The sequence below is a fragment of the Serinus canaria genome, chromosome W (genome assembly GCF_022539315.1).
Source record: "Serinus canaria isolate serCan28SL12 chromosome W, serCan2020, whole genome shotgun sequence".
Classification (NCBI taxonomy): Eukaryota; Metazoa; Chordata; class Aves; order Passeriformes; family Fringillidae; genus Serinus; species Serinus canaria.
In genome coordinates, this window is record NC_066342.1 from 12,295,616 (window position 1) to 12,308,519 (window position 12,904).

General features: G+C 42.2%; 2 protein-coding genes across 3 annotated transcripts in view; one reads left to right on the top strand and one right to left on the bottom strand.

Moving 5' to 3' along the window:
• LOC103824724 (DDB1- and CUL4-associated factor 12-like) overlaps positions 1–12,904 on the top strand; it is an 830,860-nt gene that overhangs the window by 388,523 nt on the left and 429,433 nt on the right. The window lies entirely within an intron of this gene.
• Positions 9,553–12,904, bottom strand: part of LOC127060959 (homer protein homolog 1-like) — a 71,630-nt gene continuing 68,278 nt past the window's right edge. Inside the window, exon 5 of the mRNA XM_050986302.1 lies at positions 9,553–9,729. Coding sequence (XP_050842259.1) covers positions 9,553–9,729 — 177 coding nt within the window. The remainder of the gene's footprint in view (positions 9,730–12,904) is intronic.

Consider the following 12,904-nt stretch of genomic DNA (forward strand, 5'->3'; position numbering starts at 1 on the left):
GCCTTATGAAGAATTTTGTCTCTGAAAGGTGTTTTTGATAAGTGAGCTAAGAATGGCATAAGCACATTTTGCCCCTGCTAAGATGAAATAAGCTTAGCAGTGTATGTATCCCTGTTTTGCCAGTGAAATAATGGAATAAATCTTTCCTTCACACTTGAACTGTGAATCATGGCCATCTTGGTGTTACCTGTATATATTCAGTTCACACAGAGGCCATCTTGGACAAAGCAATCATGAAATTATAGTTTTTTGGTTCTTGGAAAAGTAAGGAGGGGTGCCAGCAGAGCTGCTGCCTTGGAATTCCAGAGGGCAGACTTTTGTCTGTTCAGGACACTGGTTGACAGAGTCCTTTGGAAGGCAGTGCTGAAGGGCGAAGGAGTCCAGGAAGACTGGATATTCTTCAAGAAGGAAATCTTAAAGGTGCAGAAACAGGCTATCCCAATGTGTATAAAAACGAGCTGACAGGGAAGATGACTGGCCTGGCTGAACAGAGATCTTTGGCTCAAACTCAGGGGAAAAAAAAGAAAGTATATCACCTTTTGAAAAATGGGCAGGAAACTCAGGAGGACTACAAGGATGTTGTGAAGTCATGCAGGCAGAAAATTAGAAGGGTCAAAACCTTGGCTGAGTGCCAGGTGCCCATCAAGCACCTCTATCACTCCCATTTCCAGCAGGATAGGGGAAAGAAAATAAGTTGGAAAACAACTTGTAGGTTGATATAAGGCAGTTTACTAAAGCAAAAAAAAAAAAAAAAAAGACAAGTGAAAGTTTGCAAGCACATAAGCAAAGGGAAAAGTTAATCTCTACTTCCCATCAGCAAGCTATGTTCAGACACTTCCTGGTAAGCAGGGCTTCAGCACATGTAGCTGTTCCTCTGGAATGTCAACATTGTAGAATAACAAATGCCCCCCCTGTTCCTCCTCTCTCTGCTAGCTTTTACATCTGAGCTGACATCATATGGTATGTAATATCCCTTTGGTTAATTTGGGTCAACTGGTCTGGTTGTGTCCCCTCTCAGGATCTTGCCCACTCTCAGCCCCTTGATGGGGGAGGAAGGAGGATGTTAGAGACAGCACTGCTCAGCAGTAGCCAAAATGCTGGTGTGTTCTCAACACCCTTCCAGCTACGAATGCAAAGCAAAGCACTGTGAGGGCTACTATGGAAAAAGGAACTCTATCTCAGTCAGACCCAATACAAAGGACAATAAAAAATGTTTTTACACATACATCAGCAGCAAAAGAAGGACTCGGGACAATCTTCATCTTTTATTGGGTGCACAGGGAAACATAATGACAAAGGCTGAGAAAAAGGCAGAGGAACTTAAAGCTTTCTTCGCCTCAGTCTTTAACAGAAAGACCAGTTGTCCTCAGGGTACCCAGCATCATGAGCCAGTAGACAGGGATGGGAAGCATAATGAAACCACTATATTCCAGGAATAAAATGGTCAGCGACCTGCTATGCCACTTTGACACCCATAAGTCCAGGGGACCAGATGGGATCAACCTAAGGATACTGAGGGAGCTGGCAGAAGAGCTTACTAAGCATCTTTCAACAATTTTCCAGCAGTCCTGGTAAAGTGGAGAGAGCCCAGTTGACTGGAAATGAGCAAATGGAATGCCCATCTATAAGAAGGGTCAGAAGGAGGATCTGAGGAACTACAGGCCTGTCAGCCTGACCTAGGTTCCAGGGAAGGTCAGGGAGCAGATTATCTTGAGTGCAATCATATGACATGTGCAAGAAAAGGGGATCAAACCCAGCTAGCATGTGCTTAGGAAATGCTGGTCCTGCTTGACCAACCCGATTGTCTTCTATGACAAAGTGACCCACTGAGTGGATGAGAGAAAGGCTGTGGATGTTGTTTACCGAGACTTAATTAAAGCCTTTGACATTGTCTCCCACAACATTCTCCTGGAGAAAATGGCTGCTCATTGCTTATACGGGTACACTATTCACTGGGTAAAAAACTGTTTGGATGGCTGGGCCGAGAATGGTGGTAAATGAAATTAAATCCAGTTGGTGGCCAGTCACAAGTCCTGGTCCTCAGGGTTCAGTATTGGAGCCAGTCCTGTTTAGTATCTTGATCAATGATCTGGATGAGGGGCTCTATTGCAACCCTCAGTAAGTTTGAAGACGATACCAAGTTGGGTAGGAGTGTGGATCTACTGGAGGGTAGGAAGGCTCTGCAGAGGGATCTGGAAAAGATGGATCAATGAGCAGAGGCCAACTGTTTGATGTTCAATAAGGTGAAGTGCCAGGTCCTGCACTTGGATCACAACAACCCCATGCAATGCTACAGGAATGACAAAGAATGTCTAGAAAGCTGCCTGGTGGAACAGGATGTGGGGGTGCTGGTCAACAGCCAGCTGAACATGAGCCAACATGTGCCTAGGTGGCCAAGAAGGCCAATGGCATCCTGGCTTGTATCAGAGACAGTGTGACCAGCAGGACCAGGGAAGTGACTGTCCCCTTGTACTTGGCACTGGTGAGGCTGCACCTTGAATCCTGTGTTCAGTTTAAGGCTCCTCAGTACGGTTAGACATGAGAAAGAATTTCTTCAAGGAAAGGGCTGTTAAACATTAGAATGGGCTGCCCAGGGGGGTGGTGGAGTCACCATTTCTGGAGGTATTCAAGATATTACTGGATGTAGCACTTAGTGCTATGGTCTAGTTGACAAGGTGGTTATCGATCAAAGGTCTCTTCCAACCTAAATGATTCTGTGATTTTCTTCTGTAATTCTTCTTGCTCTCTACAACTACCTGAAAGCAGGTTATAGCAAGTTAGGGGTTGATCTGTTTTCCCAAGTAACAAGTGACAGGCCTCAGGTTGTACCAGGGAAGCTTTAGATTGAATATTAAGAAAAATTTCTTCATTGAAACAATGATCAGGTATCGGAGCAGGCTGCCCAGGGAAGTGATAGAATCACCATCCCTGGAAGTGTTCAAAAGGCATGTGGATGTGGCATTTGGTGACATGGTTTTGTGCAAAACACAGTAGTGCTAGTTTAAGAATTGGACTCGATGATCTTAGAGGACTTTTCCAGCCTTACTGATTTATGATTCCATGATCTTACCTTTTGAAAAGCACCTAGCAATTGATAAACAGCTCCAAAAAAGGCAAATATGTGTAAAAAGCATTACCATCCACAAGAAAACACTCACATGCCCTTCCAGAATTTTCCTTCACACGCAGAAGAACTGGTTAAACTTTATTTTTGCTGAAACACAGGGCACAGAAGAGGCTCAGCAATTGGCATAAGTTACCAAGGCACACAAGGAAGGTTTCAGTGTGGCAACTTACATGTGGAGTGTGGACTAATTTGAAAGCAAACCAGTGGGAGATCTCAAGTCAGAATTACAATTTATTAGGAAAATTATGATAAAGGCAATAATACAGAAAAACTGGCTTAAATTGACAGACTCAGAATACAACCTGACACCCTGTTGGTCAGGGTGGTAGTAGCAGTCTGATTAAATGGTGGCTGCAGTCCTATTGGACTGATGAATGTGATTCTGTCGAAGCAGTGATCCTGTAGTGAAGCCTGGTCCTTTTCTGGAGGTCCAGTGGTGATTATAGAGCTCTTCTCTGTGAATGCAGTAGGTAGTGCTGTTCGTGGTGCTCCAAATATCAGATTATATCCAGGTGGGAATGCTTTGTTCCTCCCCTTGGGTGGAGCATTTCACAATGGGATGAGTCATGCAGTGAGACTTGATGGCCTGATAGCAGAAGATAATCCCTGGAGGGAGTTATCAGGGATGTCATGGAAAAGATAAAGAACACTGCCCGACCTATTCTTAACAGCTTATGAAGATGGTAATAGAATACATACTTTTGATTACATCTTACATTGTAACCTAAGATATTATTGACCCTTTATTCTATTGCCATCTACATCATACTCAAATCAATACCCTCTTTAAACTCTTATATATATATATTTACAATGAAGCCTTACACACAGTTCTCACTTAAAATTAGGTCTCCTTGTTTTACACAAGGAGTTTCCCCATTTTCTGCATTACCCACCAAGTGCAACCAGGTCCTTGAGCAAAAACAATCACATGGATGGGTTTGCCTTTGTCTGAGGTGGAACTAATCCAAACAGTCTTTCCTAAAATACCTCTCATGTGTACCACAGGGACTTTATCACCATCTACTATGTGCAATAGTTCAGATTGGGCAGGACCAGCTCAAATGATGGACTCTCTGGTGTTGACCACCCAGGTGGTCTTTGCTAAATGCAGCTCCCAGTCTTTTAAGGTCCTAGGACCAAGTGCCTTCAAGGTGATTTTATGCAGTCCATTACACCGTTCAACTTTCCTTGAAGCTGACGCATGATAGGGAATATAATATACCCACTTGATACCGTGTTCTCTGGCCCAGGTGTTTCAAAGGCTGTTCTTGAAATGAGTCCTGTTGTCCAGCTCAATTCTCTCAGCGGTGCCCTGTCTCCACAGGACTTGCTTTTCCAGGCCCATGATGGTGTTCCATGCAGTAGTATGAGGCACAGGGTAGGTCTCCAACAGTCCAGTGGTTGCTTCCACCATGGTCGGCATGTAGCACTTGCCTTGGCAGGTTTGGGGAAGGGTGATATAGTCAACTTGCCATGCTTCTTCAAACCTATACTTTCACCATTGCCTACTGTACCATAGAGGCTTCACCTGCTTAGCCTGCTTGATTGCAGTGCATATCTCACATTTGTGGATGACCTGTGAGATACTGTCAATAGTTAGGTCCACCCCTCAGTCATGAGCCCATCAGAATGTTGCATCTATCCCCTGATGACCAGAGACATCATGGGTGATGTCCTGCCAAATCTCAGCAGCCCACATGGTTTTCCCTCTGTGCTGCCACTTGGCCTTCCTCCAACAATCCAGCCATTCCCACAGAGCATTAGTCACCATTCATGAGTCAGTGTAGAAATAGAGCCTTGGCCACTTTTCTTGTTCAGCAATATCCAAAGCCAGCTGGACGGCTTTAAGCTCTGCAACCTGACTCGATCCACCTTGTCCCTCGGTAGCTTGTGCAACTTGCTGTGTGGGTCTCCATACAGCAGCTTTCCATTTCCAGTTAGTGCCTACAATTCGGCAGGAACCATCAGTGAAGAGGGCATATAATCTTTCACTCTCTGGTAGCTTGTTAAATGGTGGAGCTTCCTTGGCACATGTCACTTGCTCTTCTTCTTCTCCAGAAGATAATCCAAAAGTCTCCCCTTCAGGTCAGTTTGTTATGATTTCCAGAATCCCAGGGCGATTAGGATGCCTTATCGGGCTTGCTGTGTGATCAGAGCTATTCACTTGCTCCATGTGGTGTTGGTGGCATGATGCATGGATGGAACTTTTCCCTTTAACATCCAACCTAGCACAGGTAGTTGGGGTGCCAGAAGCAGCTGTGCTTTGGTGCCAGTTACTTTTGAGGCAGCTTGAACACCTTCATAAGGTGCAAGAATCTCCTTCTCAGTTGGAGTATGGCTGGCCTCAGATCCTTTGTATCTCCGACTCCAGAACCTGAGCAGTCGTCCTCATGTCTCTCTAGATCCCTTCTTCCACAGGCTTCAGGAACGACCATTCTCCCCGGCTGCAGTATAGAGCATATTTTTAAAATACTGCCCCATTCTGACTGGCCCAAGGGCTTCTGCATGGGAAATCTCCTGCTTAATTTGTTTAAACACCTGTTGTTGATCAAGGGCCCACTGGATATCACTTTTCTTTCGTGTCACGAGATAGAGTGCTTATAATTGTGCTGTACTTCAGGATATGCATCCTCCCAAAGCCCACAGCTCCTAGAAAAGCCTGGGTTTCCTTCTTGTCGGTAGGTGGGGACATAGCCGTGATTTTGGTAATTACCTCCATTGGAATCTGGCAACGACCATCTTACTACTTGACTCCTAGAAACTGAATTTCATAAGTAGGTCCCTAAACCTTACTTCTCTTACTGGCAAAACCAGCTTCCAGGAGAATTTGGATAATCTTCTCTCCTTTCTCAAAGACTTCCCCTGCTGTGTTCCCCCATACAATGATGTCATCAATGTCCTGCAGATGTTCTGGAGCCTCACCCTTTTCCAGTGCAGTCTGGATCAGTTCAAGGGAGATGGCGGGACTGTGCTTCCCCCCCTGGGGCAGCCAGTTCCAGGTGTATTGCACACCCCTCCAGGTGAAGGCAAACTGGGGCCTGCACTCTGCTGCCAAAGGAATGGAGAAAAATGCATTGGCAATATCAATGGTCGCAATACCACTTGGCTGCCTTGGACTTCAACTCATACTGAAGCTCCAGCATGTCAGGCACAGCATTACTCAGTGGTGGCGTGACTTCATTCAGATCACAGTAATCTACCATCAGTCTACATTCTCCACTGGACTTACACACTGGCCACATAAGTCTGTTAAAGGGTGAACGAGCCTTGCTGACCACCACTTGGATCTCCAGTTCATGAATCATCTTATGGATGGGAATCACAGAGTCTCAGTTGATGCAGTATTGCCGATGGTGCACTGTTGCTGTGGCTATTGGTGCTGTTGTTCTTCAGCCCTCAGCAGTCCCACAGCCAAGGGGTCAACTGAGAGACCAGGCAGGGTATTCAGTTGTCTGATGTCTTCTGTCTCTAGAGCAGCTATTCCAAAAGCTCAACTATGTCCCTTTGTGTCTTTGAAATACCCATTTCTGAGACAGTCTATGCTGAGGATGCATGGGGCCTCTGGGCCAGTCACAATGGGATGTTTCTGCCACTCCTTCCCAGTCAAACTCACTTCAACCTCTAGTACTGTCAGCTGCTGGGATCCCCCTGTCACCCCAGAAATAGAAATGTATTTCACTCCCACATACCTTGATGGCATCAGGGTACACTGGGCACCAGTGTCAAAAAAAGCCGTATATTTTTGTGGGTCAGAAATGCCAGGACATCGAAAAAAAGCCCAGGGAGTTTCCAAAGATCAGGGTGTAAGGTTTTGGGGTTTGGGCTTGTTTTATTTTTCTGTAAATCAGGGGAAGACTTTCTGAAGACAATACACTTCCAGCCAGCACAAGCAACTAGCTATGTCTACCTAGTTGCCAATTTAATATGGTGAAATGCCTCAAAAAAACATGACCATTTAACCAGCAGTACCACAGTCCTGGAGGCTTCACTTGCCATCTCTTCCATGCATGTGTTGCATAGTGCCATTTTAGAGAGCCTTCATTACAGTTAACAATTTAATAAAATCAAAGCAGCTGATTCTCAAACTAAATTTTGTAATAATTTTGAAAAACAATAGTGCCTGGGAAATAACTGTAATGTTTTGCAATATACATTTCTTTAAATGATAGTTTCCCTCTGATTGAGACAGTGTTCCTTGACACTAAGATATACAAAAGGGTTCTTCTATTGAAAAAAAATCAGAAAGCACCTGAAAGCATTTTCTGTCTGGCCTAAATAATAATATATAATGTCCTCACTTGAGCTTTTCATTACTAAAAAAAACCCAAACTAAACCATATGAGTCTTTTGTATTTCTAATAAAACTTTATCAAGTCCAAATTCAATTAATTTCAAAGGGTTTGAACAAATTTGCATTTTTTTTGGTATTAGCTCACTTAAAAAGTTGATGCTGCCATTGGCATGACAAATGATTCTTGTGAGAATCATCATGAGAAGTAACCTTTGAAATGCAGTTATTATGGAAGATGAATTCTAGGTAGTGGTACTTAACAGGACAATAAACTAAAATAAGGCACCCATACTGCATACATGAAGTAAATATAAAAATGTAAAGCATGTAAAAAATTTTGTAAGCTCTATTCTACACCATCAAAAATTACACCTGGGTAGTTTCAAAAAATATCTTCAGTCACTGTTAATGCATAGCAAACATAGTTACTATACTGGCATACCAGAAAACACATTTACATGTCCAAACTGAGAGGGAAGACCTCATTTAAGAAAAAAAACCCAAAAAAAACCCCAAAAACCAGCAAACATCAGCACTCCTGTATAGACTTTATCACAACTCTTTTTCACAAAAATATTGATAGATAATTCCAAGGCACAAACAGTAAGTTTAAATTAACTTGTTACAGGACACATTTATGCAGCATTTTTGATCCTACTTCAACATGCACAGAGTTTTCTTACAATGCACCAATTCTTGTAAAACATGCGATAGATGCACTGGTCACAACTGAAGTATAAAAATAATCACTCAGCTTAAAAAGTATTTGTTTTTTTCTCATTTGAAAATGTAATTTTTTTCCCAGATATGCTTACTAGTATTATTCTTTTACAAAAAGCATGAGAAGTTTGAACAATTACATCTCTGTTCATTCTGAATTATTTGGATGACATATCCAACATCTTACTGTTCCCCAATCTTTGATCAAGAGCCCTTAAACTCTATTTAAACTGATTCAGACATACTTTAAAAAAATAAATCTAGTATTTCTAACTTAGAGCAAAGTTTATTAAATAAAGTTACGTTCCATAATCTCAATACATAATCAGTTTTATTGAATGTCCCATGTACAGTCATTTCTGATAGGTGAGTGTTGGTGATGAAATCAAATGCAAAGAAAAAATCTAAATGTAACAAATCACGATGTCAGAGATGAAAGCACTACGATAGTGTTGTAGTTTTTGAGTTCCACAGGTGGTGTTTTTTTTCTCTTCCCCTTCCTTTTTCCCTCATGCGAGCTCCCTTTATTATTGTCCACTACAGATAAACAAGCATGCCGTAATTGGACCCTAGAATCTCTGCTAATGTTGTAACACAAAACATGTCTCAAGCATTCCATTTATGTGACTGTCTTCGGCCAAAGTAAGTCACACACACATACAGTGGTTTCCCACTGAAGTGATTTCTCATAGCACGCTCAGCAAACACACAGATTAGCAGAGCCTTTAGGGTCAACATTCTCTTGTTCTAATCTTGATTTAAGATGCCAGGTGTTTGGTACTGTTCCCACAGGCAAGATATACCCATCCTTACTCATTATTTGTATCATTAAAAGATCTAGTTTTCTTAAAGAACAGAGTACAATATTCCTAATGCAATGATTTAAAATTCAGTCTGAAACAGAACTACACTTCTCTCATGTTTCAAAAAGAAGTTGAAAATGTTTTAAACTCTCAAAGAACAGTTTAATTTGAGGCTGCTTTAAATTTTATAATTAATAAGTGTTGTAAGAGTCCCTTTTCTTCCAATAACTAATCCATGAAAGGCTGGCATCCAATCCTATCATTCATTTAAAGAAAATGTGTGCAAAAGTAATTAAATCTGAATATTCAAAGAAGCAATCAACTTTACTAAGATCTCCAACATTGAAATAATGCTTCCTGTTAAAGGGACACCTGCACTAACCAGTGTTTAAGGGCTTGCATTCAGCTGATTAGACTATAAAATAATGCCCACCAAAATGTTATTCAAAGACATTTCCTCATGGTTTTTTTTGCAAAAACAAAGATTATAATGTAAATCTGAAAGCAAAACTTTCTTTTTTTTTAAATTATGCAATTTAATCTTTAACTTTGCTAGTTGGAAGCCATGACATAGAAGAAGGTCCCTTTAACAAGGAAGGAGATAAGTATCACTTAATCAGGATGTGGGAATGGAATCTGTACCTATGAGTAAATGGCAATGCGCTCTGGGTTGGCTCAGCCCTTGATTCTGAGTTCAGCATCACTTCTGACATCACTCTCTCGTCATCTGTCCCATTAATACTTTCTGGCGTTAAAGGAAACTGAATATCCCCTCCAGCTGATTCCTTAAGTAAAACAAATGATATATTAGAATTACTGAGTGATGTGCTCAGGAAGGCTGTGTGTATATAAGTGCTATCATTAATTCTTATATGAGATATGAACTTTAGACAGTATTAATGTGAAGGTCACAGATTTCCTGCATCATTCATGGCCATATTTCATCATGTGAATTTAATTTAGAAGTGTATTACTATAGGATTCAAATTATCTTGCACAAAACACAAGTGACCTATGATTTATTTGCAAGTGTCCAGCCTCACGCTTATCACAGACCTCACTCTCTTACCTGATATTTTATGCAGCCCTCAGCCAGCTACATACCAGGCAACTATTGACACCAAGGATTCTTATCTCTTTTTTTACATTCTAACATGGTGTTCCAGATTGCAAGGCAAGACATATTCTGTTACCATCTGTATGGCAGTTGTCTTTTGTCATGTGGGCAATTCTCCTTATCTCTCTCTCTGAGTGATCATAATCACTCCTCCCTCAGGAAGGGACATCTGCTGATAACAAGCTATTGAATGTCACTGCATGACCGATAAGAACTATAACATCCCATTGTGAGATGCTCAAGGTATACCTTTAGAGTAGCACATACTTTAGAAAAATTTAAAAGGGAGATTACTTAATTCAAGAGGAAAAAGATTAGTACATGAGAAACTTATTTTAGAGGTTTTCGAGGCATTAAAATTACCTAAGAGAGATAGCTATAGTACATATTAAGGGACATTAAAAGGTAAAGACTCCAGAAATAAGAGGAAATAATTTGGCAGATCAGGAAGCTAAAAATGCAGCAGAAAATGGAGCTGAAAGAGTTAATATTAACTCCAAATGAGCTAAAATTGGAAATTCCAAAGTTTAGGGAGGCAGAGAAAAAAGAATTAAGATAGGTGGTGAACAAGATAAATTGGGGAAATAGAAACATCTTGATGGAAGACAATTAGTTAATAAAATGCTTACTAGGGAATATTAGAAGACATGCATCAGAAATCCCAGTGGGATACTCAGGCTTTGTGTGATCATTTTTTTAAGGAACTATGGGTGCATTGGGATTTTTGGAGTAGAAAAACAAGCTACTGAAAAATGTATAATTTGCCAAAGGATAAATAAAAGGGTGATGAGAAAAACAACATGAGAAGGTCGTGAGTTAGCTCGTCGACCATTTCAAAGTATCCAAGCAGAAGTTCAGCTTCGTTAAGCTCTGGATTTATTTGTAACAACCGTTTAATCCAGAAGAAAAGGAATTTAGCACATGCTGGGAGGGGGCGGGGGGGAGATTGTAAGAAAATAACATCTTTAAAAAGTAATCAAAGAGAAACGGTGAAAGAAGAAGGCTTGGAACAAAATATTACCTCATCCATTCCAATTTGTTCCCCCCACTCGTTCGCGGCTGCACCACCCCCCAGCCCCTGTGCCGGCTCCGGCACAGTCAGTGTGCCCCAGCCCGGCCGCCCGGCCCGCGGCCGCTCCGCCGGCCATGCTGGGGGGGGGTAGGGGTCTGTCCTGCCGTGCGGACCGTGGTCACCGCGCCGACCGCACCGAGGGCGGGGGGATCCCGTCTGTCCCATCTCCGGCTGCCCTGACTCTGGTCGGCTGCCGCCGCTGCAGCCGGGTTCCCTCGCCGGCTTTGTCTCTGCCGGATCAGTCACCACTGGCCATGCGGGGCAATCCGCGCTCCAGCTCGGTCTGCACCCGAACACCCCTCGGACGATCCCGCCTGCAGACCCCGCCTTTGGAGGACCGAGACTCGGTGCTGTGCCGAGTCCCACCCGTCCTGCCCCGAGCTCCGTTCCCTTGGTAACCACAGCTCCGGCTGGTCAGGGGAACTCTCTAAAGGAATCACCTATCGAAACACTAAAAGTTCAGTTAAAAGAAAGCCCTCTCCTGATTCTTTCTAAAAATACAGGAGAAAGGCAATAGAAGAAAAATCAAAAAAGAATGGGATAAAGGGATTGTTCTATTTGCATAAAGAGAGGGTCCCATAGGAGGGGGCCGACCGGGGTTTGTAAATGCTCCTTTGACTTCGTCTGAGGTCAGAAATTTTAAGAAATAAATAAAAGGGATATTTGGAGGATCCCATAGGCATAGCTGAACAATTAGACCAATTTTTAGGGAAAAAAATTTATACTTTAGAAGAGGTGCCTCTATAATGAAAATAATATTTTTTCTCAGGAAGAAAAGCAGTGATTAAGAGCAACTGGAATAAAAGCTTGGAGAAAAAAGATAATCTGCAGTAACCCCCAGAGAAGACAAAATTCCAACTGTACCTCCTGAGTGGGGTCAAAAAAGGAGGGGAGTAAACACATGAATAATTATCATAATTACATAATCAAGGGAATAAATGAGACAGCATATCAAAGGCGAAATGCAAATAAAGGTTTTTAAGGGACAGCTTTTTAGAGAGAAAAGAAGAAACTCCAACTAAATAGATGAACTTGAGAGATAGGAAAATGGTTCTAAGCAAGTGGAAGATGTGAAAATCTTTAAAGAGATGGGCACAGAGGGGGAATAGGGAGGTCATAAGCTCTATTTTTTAGGTGACAAATACCATCTGGAGCCTGTGCTAACTTTAAAAGTGGGTCCCCAAGAAGAAGGATTGGAATTTGTAGTAGACACAGGGGCAGAGAAAACCTGCCCGTTTAATATTCCAAAAGGCTATAGTGTGAGCAAACATACAGTGAAAGTAACAGGGGCAAAAGGAGAAAGTTTTACAGTTCTGGTCATTAAAGATCTGGTAATTGAGGGAGGAAACTAAAATTTGAATGGGAGATATTTTTGCCTTCTAATGGGAAGATACAAAAACTGGGGAAAAAAAGCAATTAGATAGACCAATTTACCACAGGGGTTTACAAAATCCCCAAACATTTTTGGGCAAGCTTTAGAAACAATATTACAAGATTTCCCTACTTAATGCTTTCTCTTGAGCTAAAAGTGGCTACTGGGGATATTTCTCCTCAGAGACACCTTCGGCTCGCAAGCAGTTACTATTAAGCACTCGAGATAGGCCCATGCAAAGCAGAACTCAGTTTACCTCTAGTAGAAAAGTCCAGGCGATAGTGAAGAGAAAGAGAGTGTGTTCTGCCGGAGAGTTAAATCCAGAGTTTATTCCAAGGTATTACAGTTCCGAATCTCAGTACTGCTCCGAACAGACCCCGACCGCATGGCTCCAACGCC